This window comes from Globicephala melas, chromosome 4 (assembly GCF_963455315.2).
Source record: "Globicephala melas chromosome 4, mGloMel1.2, whole genome shotgun sequence".
In the NCBI taxonomy this organism is placed as follows: domain Eukaryota; kingdom Metazoa; phylum Chordata; class Mammalia; order Artiodactyla; family Delphinidae; genus Globicephala; species Globicephala melas.
In genome coordinates, this window is record NC_083317.1 from 71,568,562 (window position 1) to 71,585,910 (window position 17,349).

The window sequence follows — 17,349 nt, forward strand, 5'->3', positions numbered from 1 at the left end:
AAAAGCCTGTCACCAGTATTTCAGAGATGTTAATATGGAGGCACTTAGTATCAATTCCATAGCACACATTTCACAAAGATGAACCAATTGCAACCGGCAAAAACAGCAAAGCTTCACAAAACCCAGGCTCTAGTAGAAACAATGAAATGCCTCTCTGTGGAACAATGGCACAATTAATCACCTGGACCTTGTAAATTATTTCCCAACCAATACAACCTGTATACCAACTGCTAATTTCATATCCTGACTGCATGCAAAAACCTGGAAGAACCTGGCTGAGAAAGTTAGTTATACAGACTTTCCACTGCTCTTACATCATATCTCTAGGACACCTAGAAGTATGACAGGTGCAAGGAAATGTGAAAGGTATGTCTTTGGTACAGACGGAGAAAAGAGCCTTTTTTTTTTTAAAGGATGGCCACCAGCGATTCCTGGTTTAACAAAGCATGGATTTCTTAACTCTAAATGCTCTGTATATTTCAGAGACCACTTCTCCAGGATGAGAGCTATGAAAATTGTAGAGTAAGTGTACTTGTATCTTTTAAATGTCTTTCCTCTTCCTTTTTCAATTCATTTCCCCTCCCTTTTTCAGAGTCTTAGCACCTTAAGCTTGCTCAGAGTCCCCAACTACTAAAACCCCACCCAGGCTTCTCCTTCCCCCAAGGAAAAACTTATTATTGTCTCATTTAGCAGAAAGTGTCTAGCAACTAACTATTACAGAAAAGTTCTGAATATTTGATGTTTCATGTTTAGATGTTGGCTTGTGCTACACCTCCAATCCCCTACAAGGATATCTGCATTTTTCTTAGGTAACATAATTTGCACAAATAAATTAATTTCTTGATAATGATGAAATTTTAGATATCAGCCAGAAATTGGAGATAGAGGAACTTCAGTGATCAACTGCCATCTCTGCCCAAGACGTGGTACAGTGAAAGGTGGAAAAAAGATCCTTAGAGCAGAAGCAGAAAACAAAACAAAATACTAGACAGAATGAGGACTTTCTACTCTGCCTCACTGCCTCTAATAAGCCCTCCAGAATACATGTTTATCTAAACAATAGCAATTGTGCCTTTCTTTCTTTCCTCTGGTTAAATTAAATTCCAAGTGGCAATGTGATAAGATCGACAAGAAACCTAACCTAATTCTTAGAGACTGAAAGAAACACCCCATGAGTCATGGCTAAGTATTAGGCTGGTATGAAAAAATGTCAGAATCTAAAGTGAAAGATGACCACCACCCAGAAACTTCCTTTCATCACATATTCAATTAAAATTAAAATGTCTCTTCATCACAAATTAAAATAAAATGAAATGAGGGTACTGTATATTTAACAAGCTTTTCCAGTAATGATGATCAGAGATTTTCTTCATTATTTTTATTAATTATTCTTTTGAAATATCCAGAGGTCAGATTTACTACTCCCAACTCAATGGTCTGAGAGGCCTGCTAAGAATGCCTAATCAGTTCAGTTAATGACTGTTTCTAATTTGCATACAACAGGACTTTGCTGCAAATATCTGTTAAATTCTCAGAGTAGGTAGACAAAATCCATTATGAGAAATATAATCAGCAATCTGGTGTCAGGTAGCTCAAGGTCAGGCAGTCAATAATATTGAGTATTTATTGTACACAAGGTATTATAACATAATTTTAAAAGTAAAAGTTATTTTCTCAAGAAGCCTTCCATCAAGGTGAGGAAACCACATGTTTATGATTAAAAAATGCTCCTTAGGATTGCAAAACCATTGGGGGAAAGTTTGTTTAGGAACAGCTTCAAAGTAAATATCTCCCTATCAATGACTTATTAATTACAAAGTAAAAAGAGTTACCTTCAAAGTGAAAAAAATCTGAATTGGGAGATTGGGATTGACATATATACACCAATATGTATAAAATGGATAACTAATAAGAACCTGCTGTATAAAATAAATAAATAAAATTTTTTAATGTACACTATTAATAATGTAAAAAAAAGTGAAAAAAATCTCTCAGCTAAGTAATTAAAGCTAATTAACATCACCAATAATGCCTCCTGATGTGAGGCACTGAGGATACATCATCTGCCAAAAATGCATAACCTGTATGGCTTTATGAGGAACAATCAGACAAACCTCAACTAAAGGACATTCTACAAAACAACAAGGCTGTATTCTTCAAAAAAATGTCTATCATGAAAAACAATGAAAGGCTGAGGGACTGTTCCAGGTTAAAAGAAACCAAAGAAATGACAACTAAATGTAATGCATAATTCTAGATTGGGGGAGAAACTGTTATAAAGGATAGTTATTAGGACAATCAGTAAAATTAAAATATGGATTCTGTATCAGATAATAATATATATCAATGTTAAAATAAACTTCCTTAAGTTGATCATTATACTGTTATATAAAAGACTGTCATTGTTTTTTTTTGTTGTTTTTTTGTTTTACAAAAGTTTATTCTTAAATGTACAATAGGTTCCAAGACAACACTTCATTCTAGTTATAGGTGGCAACAGATGTTATGGCAGGGAATCCAGATGTTTAATCCAGATGTTTAAACAGGAATGGAACTAAGGATCATCATTGCCTCAGGCACAAGGAACAGCTTACTTTTTGCCAGATTTCTTAATTCCACCTGTGGCCAGGGGGCCTTTCCCCGAGGCCTTCGCTTTTAGCTCCTCAAATTTCTTTTGCTCCTCCTTCTGTTTCTGCTTGAATGCCTTATCTTCCTCGTCCATCTCCTTGGCTTGCTTCTTGGGCTGCTTCAGGGGCTTCTTGCCACCTTCGCAGCCCAACATGGCACCTGCCACCCCTTCCCCAGACCCTGCCACCGGATGCCTGTCATTGTTTTTTTATGCTGAAGTATCTAGGGATAAAGGGTTATGATCTCTGCAACTTAACCTCAGCAAAAAAAAAAAAAAAAGAAAAAGAAAAATGTGTATATTATATTACATTTAAAAAGGTAAAACAATATGGCAAAATGTTATCAATGTATGAAGCTGAGTCAGGCACAAAGGAGTTCATTTTAATATTCTTGCAACTTTTCTAAAGGCTTTACTTTTTATTTTTAAGTAAAAAGTTTACTTTTAAAAATGTTCAAGGGCTTCCCTGGTGGCGCAGTGGTTGAGAGTACGCCTGCTGATGCAAGGGACACGGGTTCGTGCCTCGGTCCGGCAAGATCCCACATGCCGCGGAGCGGCTGGGCCCATGAGCCATGGCCGCTGAGCCTGCGCGTCTGGAGCCTGTGCTCCGCAACGGGAGAGGCCACAACAGTGAGAGGCCCACGTGTCACAAAAGAAAAAAAAATAGTTCAATAAACATTTTCTACACAGATAGGCCCTCATCTAAGGTTGTCTTTTGGGGTCTCCAGAAACAGATTTCCTCTCCTTCCTAAATCTTTGAATCAGTGTAGATGATACATATATTCCAAGAAGTATGTTTTAGGAATCTAAATGTGTTGGAAGAAAGTAAGATAATAACAGCAAATTCATAATAATGACTTTTTTTTTCAATATTACCAGTGCCAGGCACTGTGCTAGGTACTTTATATACATTATTCTCATTTAACCCATATAACCTGAGAAGCAGGTATTTTTAGTCCCAATTTACAAGTGAGAAAACTAAGGTTCAGGGAGGTTAAGCAACCTATCCAGAGATCACACAGCTAGTAAATGAGAAAGTCAGAATACTGTCTCCCAGAAATTCACAGATTTTTTAAAGAAGCTGTCTCATCATTACTGCTGCTTCCCTCAATCAAGAACATTTTTTCCACAGCATGGGTTCCTGAAGTTTTTGTAAACTTAAGTCAGACCAGCCTACCTGAACAGTGGAACAAAAGGTCACAGTCACTTAAAGGTAAACAAGGTCCCAGCACCAATCAAATAGAACTGACATGGCTATTGGCCTGATTCCAAAGTTGCCTGATTTGTCAGCTGTACAGATCTTTCCTACTGGAAAAGTTTTGCTAGGATTTCCTGATAAGCTTTCAACGTAAGCAAAAAAGAATTAATTCTCTGCTCATCTCTCTTCTGACATTACAAATAGGTGGTGCTTAAGTCACCTGTACTTTTCATTCATGATACAAAATAGAGTTTTAAGGATGCCAAAATAAAAAGGGAATAAATGTCATGTCATATTCTCACCAGTTACTTTCCATGACTTCAAGTTAAAATTCCTTAAAGTTTAATAGAAAAATACTTAACACATCCAAAGACATGTTTATAGGAACTTCTCAGAAGTCTTTGCTCTGTATGTGTGTCGGTGTGTGGGGGGGATTATGTGTGCTATAATACTTTTACAGCTCTACTGAATGAACTATAATTAACATACAATAAACCATATATTTAAAAGTGTATAATTTAATGAGTGTTAACATTATATACCTGTGAAATCATCAAAATTAAAAAACATATCCCTCGCTCTCAAGTTTCCTCATACCACTTTATACTCCATCTCTCCCTCCCTACTCTGACTTTGCTTTGCTTTTTTGTTTTGTTTACATTGTGGTAAAATATACATAACATAAATTCTACTTTGCTTTTTAACTGTTTAATTCTTGAAGTACTGAACCATCTTGCATAATTCAACTTAACCAGCCAAATACATGGTAGATATCATCATACTAGAAAGAAGCAAAGGTGCTAAATACTGCCCTTGTGGTTTTAAAGATATTTTAAAGTCAAATTGATATCTGGAGTCACTAGATATTGTAACACTGGATCTATTCCACTAGATTAAAAAAATCATACAAAAAATATAAAATATCACAATGAGAACTCAAGGGAGGAGAAAGGAGGTATCTGACTACCTATTTAAAGCTAATGTAAAATTCATGAACAAAGAATCAAGTCAACCATTAGTATTAGTACTGACACATTGCAAAGCCCATTGGTAAATAATAGTAATACTAACATATTTTACCTGAATTTCAGTTGAGTACATACATTCTTCAACAAAATCTCTCCTTCTGTCTTATATAAATACCTCTAACCAAATGTCTAAGGCAGTGTTTCTCAATATTTTTTATCCATGCTCCATTTTGAGAAAAGTAAAAATCTTTAACCTCACTCCGTTAGTATACTGTAGTAATTAAATAGAGGTCAGCCCCTAAATCATATTACCAAAATATGAATCCCATTTCTACCACTAACTAGCCATGAAAATTTGGACAAATTCCTTTATCTCTCCAAGTCTTAGTTTCATCATCTAACAAATGTGGTTTAAATGGAATAATCCATGTAAAGCCTTACTTAGCTCAGAGTCTGGCACACAGTATGTGCTTGTAAACATTAGCTACTATTATTATTTCATAGTAGTAGTAGTTGCCATCATCTGCCTTAAAGTCTATCTTCCGTGTATCCCCTATAGCCAAGAAGATTTTGTCAAGTTTTCACCCATGATTACTACTATAAAAAATGTACTTTTAATGTAAAAGTATGATAAAACATGAAGTATGCTCCATCTCCCCATCTTATCCTTACCCCATTTAAGAATCACTGCTGTGGAACTTCCCTGCTGGTCCAGTGGTGAAGAATCCGCCTTCCAATACAGCGCGTCACAACGAGCTCCCGTGCCTCAACTAGAGAGCCTGTGTGCTGCAAAGTACAGAGCCCACTCGCTCTGGAGCCTGCGCGCCACAACCAGAGAAGAGAAAACCCGCACGCCACAACTAGAGTGAAGCCGGCGCACCGCAGCAAAAGATCCCGCCTGCCTCAATGAAGATCCCGCAAGCCGCAACTAAGACCCGACGCAGCCAAAAGTAAAATAAATAAATAAACAAATCTTTTTTAAAAATAAAGTAATTTAACAATTGAACATCCTTGCCCAACAGACACTAATTCAAAAAAAAATTACGATTGTAGCAAGAACTCTTCTAGAGTCTGATGTTAAGCTATGATGAAGAAACACCACTATTACTACTACTACTACTACTACTACTACTACTACTACTACTGTCAGCATTTATATAACACCTGTATGTCTAAAAACTTTAAAAATATTAAAACTCTTGGGGCTTCCCTGGTGGTGCAGTGGTTAAGAATCTGCCTGCCAATGCAGGGGACACGAGTTCGAGCCCTGGTCCGGCAAGATCCCACATGCCACGGAGCAACTAAGCCCGTGCGCCACAACTACTGAGCCTGCGCTCTAAAGCCCGGAAGCCACAACTACTGAGCCCGCATGCCACAACTACTGAAGCCCGTGCACCTAGAGCCTGTGCTCCGCAACAAGAGAAGCCGCTGCAATGAGAAGCCCGCACACCGCAACGAAGAGTAGTCCCCGCTCACCGTAACTAGAGAAAGCCCGCGCATGGCAATGAAGACCCAATGAAGCCAAAAATAAATAAATTAAATAAATTAAAAAAACACAAAAAACTCTCTTAACATTCACAACCCTTTGACATAGACGTATTATTTTTATCACTATTGAAACTGAGGCACAGAAAATAAGATCACACAGCTAGTAAGTGGCGAAGCTAGGAATCAAATTCAGTCAGCCTGGCTGCAGACTACACACCCTTAACTACTGTGGTATACAACAAAATGCGACACTGTACTATACAAGAAGGTACCTAATAACTATCTCTAAATATCTGAATGCCTGGTATGTTGGATGGGGCAGACACTTATTCTGTGAAAGTCCAGATAATAGAAAATGAATCACTAGTTGGAAGATGCAAAGACAGAAACTTTAACATAATAAAAACCTTTTTAGGAACGAAGAGTTATCTGAAAAGGGGCTGAGTTACCTCGGGGGCATTTCATTTTGGCATACCAGGACATTCAAGGAGAGGTTGTGTAGAAATACCTTCATTAATTTTATTAGTCATAATCCTGTAAAGTCCATCATGGTTGATCTTTTTGTTTGTTCTCATCTTAAAATAATTTCAAATCATGACTGCCATCTATCACACTAGCATTCACAATGTTATGTAACCTATAAACTTGAAAAGCATGTTTTTTATGTTTCCATCCATGTTAGTGCTGAAAGTATTGATCAGGATAGATATATGTCACCATACACCAATGTGACATACCACTGGACCCCTCTCTCCTCATTGAGATCCACTCTTAATACTCTAGGTTAGTACAATATAAAACACAGGAGAGTTTATCTTTAGAAAACAGGATAGAAAAATATATTTAGAATTCTTAATGATTAAGGTATTCAATCAGATGTAAACCCATTTCATTGTACTATCACATAATCTACATTTCTCTATCACAGTCCCAAAGATTATGATAATAGTGATGATAAAAATTACAGCTAACACTTACAGAGTACTTCCTTTGTGCCAGAAAGTTATAAACCTTTTGCATATATTAAATAACTTAATTCTCACAACAGTCTTATGCGATAGATAATATTATTTGCTCTATTTTGCAGATGAGGAAACTGAGGCACAGCTGGGTTAAATGACTTGACTGAGGTCACACACGTAGGACAGGGCAAAACCAGGATTTGAACCAAGGCATTCTGGCTCTAGGATCTGTGTACTTAACAACAACACTGCCTAGTATTTATTTACTTATTATGTGCTGCCTAGTATATAAAATGGTCATACATGAATTTAAACAAAACCACTTACTGCACTCTGGTCATGCACTACACTGTGCCAAACAGGATTTTAATTTCTTCTTTCACAAAGACTGGGCTCCTTCTCACTGGGCATATCGCTGACAGACCACTTAGGAATTCCAAGGGGCTTATTTTGGTTTGGGCCAGAGTAGAAGAGTAGAGGGTGCAATAGACCAGGAATCATATCATATAAACGGGGACTTCATTCTAGCTCCTCCCAGGGAATTCCCTGGCAGTCCAGTGGTTAGGACTCGCGCTTCCACTGCAGGGGGCATGGGTTCAATCCCTGGTCGGGGAACTAAGATCCCACAAGCCACTCAGCCTGGACAAAAAAAAAAAAAAAAATCTAGCTCCACCTAGTACCTTAACTCTAAGTTATAGTGAGTGCAAATGAGAGATTAGAAAACAAACTCCCTGATGTTGCTTCTTTCCACCGTTCAATTCTCCTGCTCTGAGTAGAGCCCATTTTCATTCGGAGACTCAGTATCATTCGGTCTGTGTGATCTTCACCCTTAGCCATACCGTCAGATGCCACGTGCCTAACCTGAACCAATCAGCACATCACTCTCTCAGGCCACAGACTGGGGGAGGAGGGAGGTGGGAATGGCAGTGATTGGTGACCTAAGATAGTCCAATCAGAGTGAATCTCAGGACTCACCAGATAGGAATTCTTGGACAAAGATTATCACTTCTTTCTTTGTGAGTTCAAGCCTGGAGACCTGACTCTAGGAACCATCCTGTAACAATCTAGTGGTCATCCTATAACCAGGAAGAGAGTCTTTCTCAAAATAGTCACACAGAGAAAGCAATGCTGATGATGGAGAGAAGCCAGATCCTGAACTGCCTAATTGTGTCAACCAATACATCCCCCTTTTTGCTTAAGCTCAGTTAAGCTTGGTTTTTTATCACTTAGAACCACAAAATCATAATTAATGCATTCAATACTTGGCAATGAGCCCTAGCACAAAGTAGGTGCTCAATAACTATTTGAATAAATGTAATAAGTGGAAAAACTCCTTTGAAATTTTGAAAAGCACTACTTACGTTAGTATTTTGTTTTGATGGAAAGAGGTCAAGTACTTGTCAATTTATAATGTATCAAAGATGGCAAAACAAAGCTCTCATCCTGTCAAAAGTATTTTTTCTTATCTGCTTACAGTTCTTCTATTTTCCAAAGATGACTTTTGTGTCATATATTGTATTTTATACTATACTCTTTTTTAAAATTTATTTATTTATTTATTGGCTGTGTTGGGTCTTCGTTGCTGTGCGTGGGCTTTCTCTTTGACGCGGTGCGCGGGCTTCTCTTTGCGGTGGCTTCTCTTTGTTGCGGAGCACAGGCTCTAGGCGTGTGGGCTTCAGTAGCTGTGGCATGCAGGCTCAGTAGTTGTGGTGCTCGGGCTTAGCTGCTCCATGACACGTTGGGTCTTCCCGGACCAGGGCTCGAACCCGTATCCCCTGCATCGGCAGGCGGATTCTTAACCACTGTGCCACCAGGGAAGCCCCTTATACTATATTTTAAACTGAACATTACACATCAGACTTAAACTGAAGTTTTAAGATCCTCTGGATTTAGAACAAACACATCTAATACTTTTTGTTTTATAATGCAAAACACTTCTATATCTTCTCCACTTTCTTAGGAGATGGAAAACACCAAGATCACAGTCATTCCATAATAGTGACCCTAAAAGAATTCAGAAATTATAAAGAGATTAACCCTCACACCTTTCCTCTAGAACTATTACTAATTTTTAAACTTTGACTTTATAGGTCTCTCAAGTTTTTCATTTTTCACTGGCTCTCTTAGACCACCCCCATGTTCCTCACATCTACTACCTTATACACTATGAAAGTATATATAAAAATTTAATAATTAGTGCCTAAACTGATGAAAAAAATTACCCCCAGCTTCCCTAAAGTTCCAATAGATGTCTGCTAGGACACATCAAATTTGCTACTGAGAAAAGGTATGTGGGAGGATGAGGGCATACTGAGGGTTGCAAATATATGTTGGCTTTTTAGTTCATTACACTGAGACTTAGCTTGATCTAAAATCACACCACCTTTACAATACTCACAATTGCCCAGTAACCACTGAATACCTCCAACAATGAGGAATAATACTTCGCAACTCTCCATTTATGATAACTGCCCATTTGCAACCAACCAATACTAGTCAAGTAAAAGTGAGTGATGACGCTGGAAAAGAAGACTTTAAATATCTACATTCCAGAGGGAACACACACACACACACACACCCCAACACAGGCTGCCTTAATATCTGTTTGTCCAGTGGGTAATAGGGTTGGGAAAAGATGACACCTCCTCAGAGCCAATACAGTACAAGATCAAAATGGGGCTGGGGAGCAGGAAATTGCCCAATGATTTGCAGGTGGAGCCTGGCTTCCAGCCACAGCACCCACATTAATTAAGCTGGGATGAGTCAAAATGAAAGCAGTTGGAGATAGAATACACAGCCTCACTTATGAGCCCATTAGGGTGGGCCAAAACTTCCTATTTCCTTAGCAGTTTATCCTCCCCAAAAGTTTCTGTCAAAAGAAGCTATAACAAAAGAGAAAAAGGGAGCTGGCAGCCAGAATGCAGCACTTGTAAGGCCTGATCTTTCCAACACTGCTACATATTCAGTCCCGAGATAAGTCACCTTATCTTAGTCAAATTCTCCATTCAAGCACAGATTCTAAATATGGACATAAATACCCACACCACCACCATCACTACCATAACCCAACCCTGCCTATTAAGTGCCTTAATGTCTCCAAATTGCTTTCAAGATACGGAATGTGGTATCTGTTCCTGTGATTTTTACCCAGATTCACAAAATCTGGCTCCATTTCTGCTGACTAACCTCCCAGCATACACTGCTTGCCTTGTTCTTTAATGTTCCAATAGATGCCTGCTTGGATGGATTAACTTTGCTATTAAGGAAGTACACAGAAGTAGAAATGTGTGTCAGCAGGGAGGGGTGGCAGGGAGGAGATACTGAGGATAAATCTAATCAAGTGTCTTTCCAACGTGAATATCTTGAAGGAGACAAAATCTGGGCGCTGGTATGCATATGCTTCTGTTTTAAAGATGAAGGTCTCCAACAAGTGCAGTTTTAGAAACTCCCACCCAATCCTCTCTATTCTACTTCCTTATTGTCAGTAGATTTAGTAAGCACCCCAGGGTGAAAGAGGAGGTGGACTCTGCTTCCTAAGCTATGCAACAACCTAAATAGTAGAAGTTGCAATAATGTATACTCTTAAAACTAATTCAAATTTGACTGATTACTACAGGGAACTATCTGTGAAAAGAGGAAACATGAATTTTTCCTTTGCATTCTATTCCTGCTTCCCCTGTCTCTGGGCCTACAATTATCTTCCTCAGTAAAACCCTGTGCTCAGTAATTTTCTGCTGGCATACCAATGTCCAGTTCCAAAGCTGAGTAAGCAAGCATACTTTGTACTTGGGATCTTTATCGGCTTCTACCTTTGTGGAGCTTAATAAAGTAGTGCTCTAAGAGGCAAGCTCTGTGAACTCCTAGGTTAAAGTGAATCAAATACTGTTGGCATTAATCATGTCATCTGCTGTACAATCAGGCCTTCCCACAGATAACAGTGCAGTCACATCACCCCTTGTGTAAAGACCTTTGAAGCTTGAGGGAGGATATGTCTAACCCATAGTGGGGAGGAGGGACTGGATTCAAGAACCAGCAGAACTCCTAGAGCAGCTCACAAGCCAAATATGGCCCACTGCCTGTTTTTGTAATTAAGGTTTTACTGGAACACAGCCACGCTCATTCACTGATGAATGAATGAAAAGTGGTCTATGGACACTTTTGTGCTACAACTGCAGAGTTGAGTAGTTGCAACAGAGACTGTATGACCTGCAAAGCTGAATATTTACTATCTGGCCCTTTACCTAAAAAGTTTGCCAACTCTATTCTAGATGAAAACAGGATCAGTTTTATCATTAATTTGGTAGTGAATTCTGCCTAGATTATGCAAACAGTTCTAAAGTGGAGGACAGTGCTAGGAATAGAATTATTTCAAGAAACTGTACCATAACTTTCTGATACAGGATTTCTACAGTTTATGTCACTAACCTGTATATATCACCACACTGTATAGAATAAGTCAAAAGAATGTCTGATTTGGGAAGTTCTAAATGTAAAAGTGTTTTCACAACATGATCTGCACAGATGATTAGTTTTAAATCAGAGCTCAATGTTATTCCTCAATATTTGGGACCTGTAAATTGCCACATCTAAGATCTTAGCTCTGAACTTGATCTCTTCCCTCTAAGTTCTCCAGAGAAACCCTTATTCAACAAACGCTGAGTGGGCACTTACTCTGTGCCAGACCCTGGGTTAGTCCTGGACCAAAATAAAGTTTCTTCTTGGGCCTGACCACACAGTAGGATATTTCAGGAAAGAGATTATCCTAAAAACCACAAGGGACACTTGTAATATCTCTTACAGTTGAATGACTTTGCTCTGCCACTATTCTACTAGAAGAATCAGTGAGTAAACCCTGTGTTTAGATTTTGCTCTTCCTAGAGTGGGTTATGGAACTTATATCTCTAAGGCAGGGTCTACGACAGATTCAGGGAGTCTTGGATTTGGACCAAAAAAATTATATCTTTATTTTCACTAGCCTCTGGCAAATTCAGCATTCCTTCAATTATGAACGTAAGCGTATGAACGTAAATAGTACACTTAGTAGAACAGACTTTGTCACCAATAGAAATCATAGATATTTTCATATAATATCACACTCATTACAAATATCTCGAAATACTGTTTAAACACACAATCATTTAAAAATTATCATAGCTATTAGACCCACTGATAGACAGTAAACTTTATTTACTATGTTAATAAAAACTACATGTGCTATATCACACATTTTAAAAATATTTTTATAACTATATTTCAACATAATTTGTTTCCTTTATAATTCTATGTATTTTTTTGCAATAAAAACATTAGCCCAAAAAAGGAGTCAACAAGGTTTCACCATACTGACAAAGAGGTCCACGGCACAAAAAAGATTAAGACCTAGGGGCCAAAAAATAAACAAATAAACGTAAATCACATCTGAGGTAATTCTACGTAGATAAAAAAACTACTGTTTTCTGTTAAGTGCCATACACTCATTTTGTTCTCTAATATAAAGCAAAGACTATAAGTCTTTTTTTTTTTTTTTTTTTTTTTTTAGCGGTATGCAGGCCTCTCACTGTTGTGGCCTCTCCTGCTGCGGAGCACAGGCTCCGGACGCGCAGGCTCATGGGCCCAGCTGCTCTGCGGCATGTGGGATCTTCCCGGACCGGGGCACGAACCTGTGTCCCCGGCATCGGCAGGCGGACTCCCAACCACTGCGCCACCAAGGAAGCCCTATAAGTCATTATTTTTAGCAGCCCTCACTTCAAACTGGTTTGCAAATAGTTGTGAATGTGATATATAACAGCCTAGCAGATCCATGGGTTCCGCTGCCAATCATTCTAGTCCAAACATAGAAAACTTCAAACTAACATAACTTTCAACAAGAGAGTTACCAAAACAAAGGGAGAAAAAAGACAACAAACAAACAAAAAACCAAAACACAACCCTGCTATATATCTATCTACTAATCTGGTTTGCAAACAGTAAAACACAGTCAATACAATTACTTATATTAATGAGATAATGTATGTAAACGAACCAAACACAGTGCCAAATATATACTAGAGACTCACTCTTTTTTTTTTCTTCTGGAATGGTGCCCTGGCATATACTGCAAAATAACGTATGTAAAAATGTATATTCCCTAAATTTACTGACTGAATTACAGAGGAAGGGAGTTAGAATTTAAATTTTGCCACAAATCATTCATAAACAATTGACAAAACAAATCATACTTCATACACGTGTCCAGGTACCCATTTGACAGGAATATTGTGAAAAGGGAACTTCAGGACTAGAAACAGAAAGGTTTATGCTTAGGAAAGAGAAAGTGCTAGAAGTTACCCTCTGGGTATATAAGCAGGAGGGCTGAGCCCTGCTCTTACACTCTCCTTCCTATTGTTTTCTTTTTTCTTTCTTTTTTTGTCTTTTAATTGGGGTATAGCTGTTTTACAATGCTGTGTTAGTTTCTACTGTACAGAGAAGTGAAGTAGAGCTCCCTGTGCTATACAGCAGGTTCTCATTAGTTATCTATTTTATACATATTAGTGTATATATATGTCAATCCCAATCTCCCAATTCATCCCAGCCCCCCCTTTACCCCCCTTGGTGGAAGTCCATACGTTTGTTCTCTACATCTGTGTCTCTATTTCTGCCTATTGTTTTCGAATGTGACTTATGTACTGATAACAGAGGTAAAAGATGTAGAAGCAGCCACAATGTTGAGTAAAAAGGAACTCTCACAGTTCAGTGATGATTGGGAAGTACTCTGATTTCAGGGTTTCTCTAACAGAAAAAATTCCCCCCAAATCATGACTTTTAGAAAAATTTATTCTTTCCAATCTATTTTAGGGTAACACAAACGTTAGTATAAGACAGACCTATTTCTGTTTGATTCAGTAGGAGGAATTACCTCTATTAGTAGAAAAGCCAGAAGATCTGGTTTCAGATGAGAGTTACACAAATACTTGGAAAGAAAAGCATAAGAAAATTACAATTATAACTAGATATTCTGCCCTTATCCATCATTAAAAATAATAGCAAATTATTATGCTTGCTTTTTCTATGAATATTTCATAAATTAATCCTCATGAGAGTTTATAACATGAAGAGGTTATTCAGCTCCCATAGGAAAATCATGAATGAGGTCAGGTGGTTTACAAACTCCATGAGATTGTACACTAAATTTGGTGAGTATGCATATATTTCAGATTCTTAAAGGGCCATTTAATCAGAAGAACAGTTATCTCTGCCATAGAAAATCTAAAGCAAGAGAAAGCAATAATTCTTCCCAGAGACACAGAGTAAGTCAGTGTTAACATCAGATAAAGTAACCAGGGACTTCTGAATCCAAGGCTCTATCTGACTAGATCATTCTCCTTAAGGGATCACATATCCAAAGAGGAGATTCCCCAAGAAAAATAAAACCTCACCTGTTTATGGGAGAAGAAATCATAGGCTGAGGAAGGAATAAAAGTTCATTCTTTATCAATCAGGCCATTATACTGGTTTTCAAAGGAAGTTTGCAAAGCAGGGTAAGTCAGAAAGAATCATCTCATTCAGCAGACACAAATGACCCCAGAGGCAGTGCTGCAGTCCCCAAGTCTAAATGTCTTCCCTTCTGTGGTGAGTTACCTTTAAGCATTATATTCTGTTCTAGGAACAAATTCTTGAGTAGTTCCTTTTAGTTACGTTGAATGTAAGCCAAGTAAACATCTAATGTTCTAGAAAAAGCAATTTTTTAGCTAAACAAAGGCTATCCCTCACTATTCCCAACTCATTCCCATTCAAGAATCTTTCTGAACTCTCTTCCCCTATCACAAAATGTATGTGTGTGTAGAGGGTGGGGTGACTATTAGGTTATCAGATAAATACAGTGTCTGGTAAGTTGAAATTGCCTCAAGCTTCTTCTATTAGATATATTTTTTAAAACACTGGGTGACACAGTAAGTAGCACCTTCTACAAAGGGCTGTAAAAGAGGAGGAAGTAGTGAAACTCACTTTAGTTCATTTCATCTGCATCACTAACAGCCCTCATGAAAGGGAATCGGTAGGAAATAAAACCAGAGCTAAAACATCATTTGAATTATCCACAGCATGGTAACATTCCCAGTATGCCAACCTTGGCCTCCAGTGCACAAACCATTGAACTGGATAGCTAAAAACAGTAAAGCTTCTCCGCTGTGGCATTCTAGTCACAATTGTTGACCTTCCCAGATCATCCTGTCTTCTCCAAGATAATCATCTGTTCACCACTGATTCCTGCACCAAATTCCATTCTCAACTAGTTTCTTTTTACTAGCAATTCTCTGTACTTGCAGAATCACTAAATATCAAGATTGAAAAGGACCCTGAAGGTTGTATCTCCCTACTCCCACTTTATTTCTTGGCAGAATCTTTTCTGTCTCTATCTTCAGTTCCCTTTCTAAGCTTTTTTCCTACCCTCCTCGAAGCTTCCACGCTTCCTCAATGTCTATTCCTAGCAGTTTTTCCTATCACAAACCCCTATATCCTCACTGCCTTTATAAATACCACTGTCCCTATTTCAATATATACCTGTTGGTTCTCCCAACTGAGAACCTGAGTTTCAGTCCCCAGTCACAACTGGTCACTTCGATTCTATTTGGGAAGCCTTCTCCAGTTAAGTCAATCTGATAAAGCCTGTGCCCCAGCCCCGGATTCAGTCTTCCTAATTGCATCTTTGTACTTCCAAACAGTCCCCTAATCGTAGAATCGTTGCATTTTAGACCAGAAAGAAAACTCAGAAATAATCTGGTCCAATGTTTTTCCAACTTTTTTTTACTACATTTTAAGACACATGAAATCCATTTTACATCATAATCTCACACACACATAACTGAAACACGTTTTATGAAATAATATTCTTACTCTGCGAACACACTGAAAATTTCTAGTCTATTTTTTTTTTTTTAATTTCAGGTTCCATCCACTAAATAGACTTCACAACCCAATCATAGGATGGAAGCCACAGTTTAGGAAACATTAATCTAGCCCAAACTTCCCATTCACGGAGGAAGAAACTGTAGCTCAGTGGTGAGGTGAGCCTCCCAGCCACAAGAAGGTTGTCCATAAAATTAAACTCGGGTCTGTCAGATAAGTCCCAAACCAGTGTTTCCCACTAAGACCTTCTCCACCCAGTCACCACACCCCGTACCCAAACACCATGCTACAGTACCCTGTCCAGTCACTGATCACACACTCTTCTCCAACTCAGCCCCTCAAAGTTACTGCTCGTTGGTAGGAATCCCCCTGCAGCCGCCGCTTCATGTTCCCTTACGTCAGAGTCCCCTCACAGTTACTATCCATCGATCGGTCTCCTCCGATTCGTTGGTCCTTGGTCACAGTTCCCTGCTGTCACTGCTTCATACTTCCTCGGTCATAGTCCCCTCGCAGCCTCTGCCTCGTGTTCTCCGAGGTCAGAGTCCCTCAGCATTCATTGCTGCGGGTCGCAGACCCCTCGCGAGCAGCTGCGTCTCAGTCACAGTCCCCTCGTTGTCAGTGCCCCTGGGTCACAGTAGCCTTGCAGCCCCAGCCTCACACTCCCTTCGCTGTCACTGACCCACTCTTCTTTCAGTCAGTCTCCCCGCGGTCCCAGCGCCACAGTTTCTCCTCTCAAATAGAGCCGCAAGGATAGGCACACACCGAGTCCTCACCTGCAGCTCACGCTCCCCCGGTCCCTGTCCCGTCGAATTTCTCCTGGGCGCCGCGTCACGGACAAGGGAAGTTGAGGGGGTTGCGGGGAGACGCCCGGGAAAGGCAGCTGACGGAACCGTGGGCCGGAAGTCCCGCCTACTGCCCGCCCTCTTGTCACTCCGACCACGACTGCTCCCTGAAAACCACGACCTCTGACACAGTAGTTCCGCCTCCATAGAGGCCCCGGGGACGGAGTGACTGAACCGAAATCCCCAGAGACAGAAGACAACATGGCAAAGGGTCAGTCTCCATGCGGAACTAGAGTATGCGGTGGAGATACAGATGTATCTTGTAATGAGACACGCTGTGACTTGTCACTCGTGCTCACTGTCAGTCCTTCAAGAAGCGTTAACGCGATGGCTCCCCTTTTGCCCAGCTCCGGGCTCGGTCCCTTCCAGGAGGACCTGTCAG

The 17,349-nt window shown here is 39.3% G+C and overlaps 2 protein-coding genes across 4 annotated transcripts in view; both read right to left on the bottom strand.

The window, feature by feature from the left end:
• PCYT1A (phosphate cytidylyltransferase 1A, choline) overlaps positions 1-17,021 on the bottom strand; it is a 44,400-nt gene extending 27,379 nt beyond the window's left edge. The window contains exon 1 of one of the 3 annotated variants that reach the window (XM_030859521.2): positions 16,899-17,021. The gene's annotated coding sequence lies outside the window, so the exon portion shown is untranslated. Of the gene's footprint in view, positions 1-16,420; positions 16,862-16,887 lie in introns of those variants that run through there. The other 2 variants (XM_030859523.2, XM_030859520.3) reach the window with 2 other exon arrangements.
• Positions 2,538-2,782, bottom strand: LOC115854916 (translation machinery-associated protein 7-like). Its single transcript, XM_060297577.1, has one exon. It carries the CDS (start codon positions 2,780-2,782, stop codon positions 2,591-2,593), a length of 192 nt encoding a protein of 63 aa, XP_060153560.1. The 3' UTR covers positions 2,538-2,590.
• Positions 17,022-17,349: the final 328 nt, after the last annotated feature.

What these genes read in the sequence shown, in the direction of transcription:
- LOC115854916 (XM_060297577.1), bottom strand. Translation starts at nt 2,782, where the DNA reads ATGTTGGGCTGCGAAGGTGGCAAGAAGCCCCTGAAGCAGCCCAAGAAG.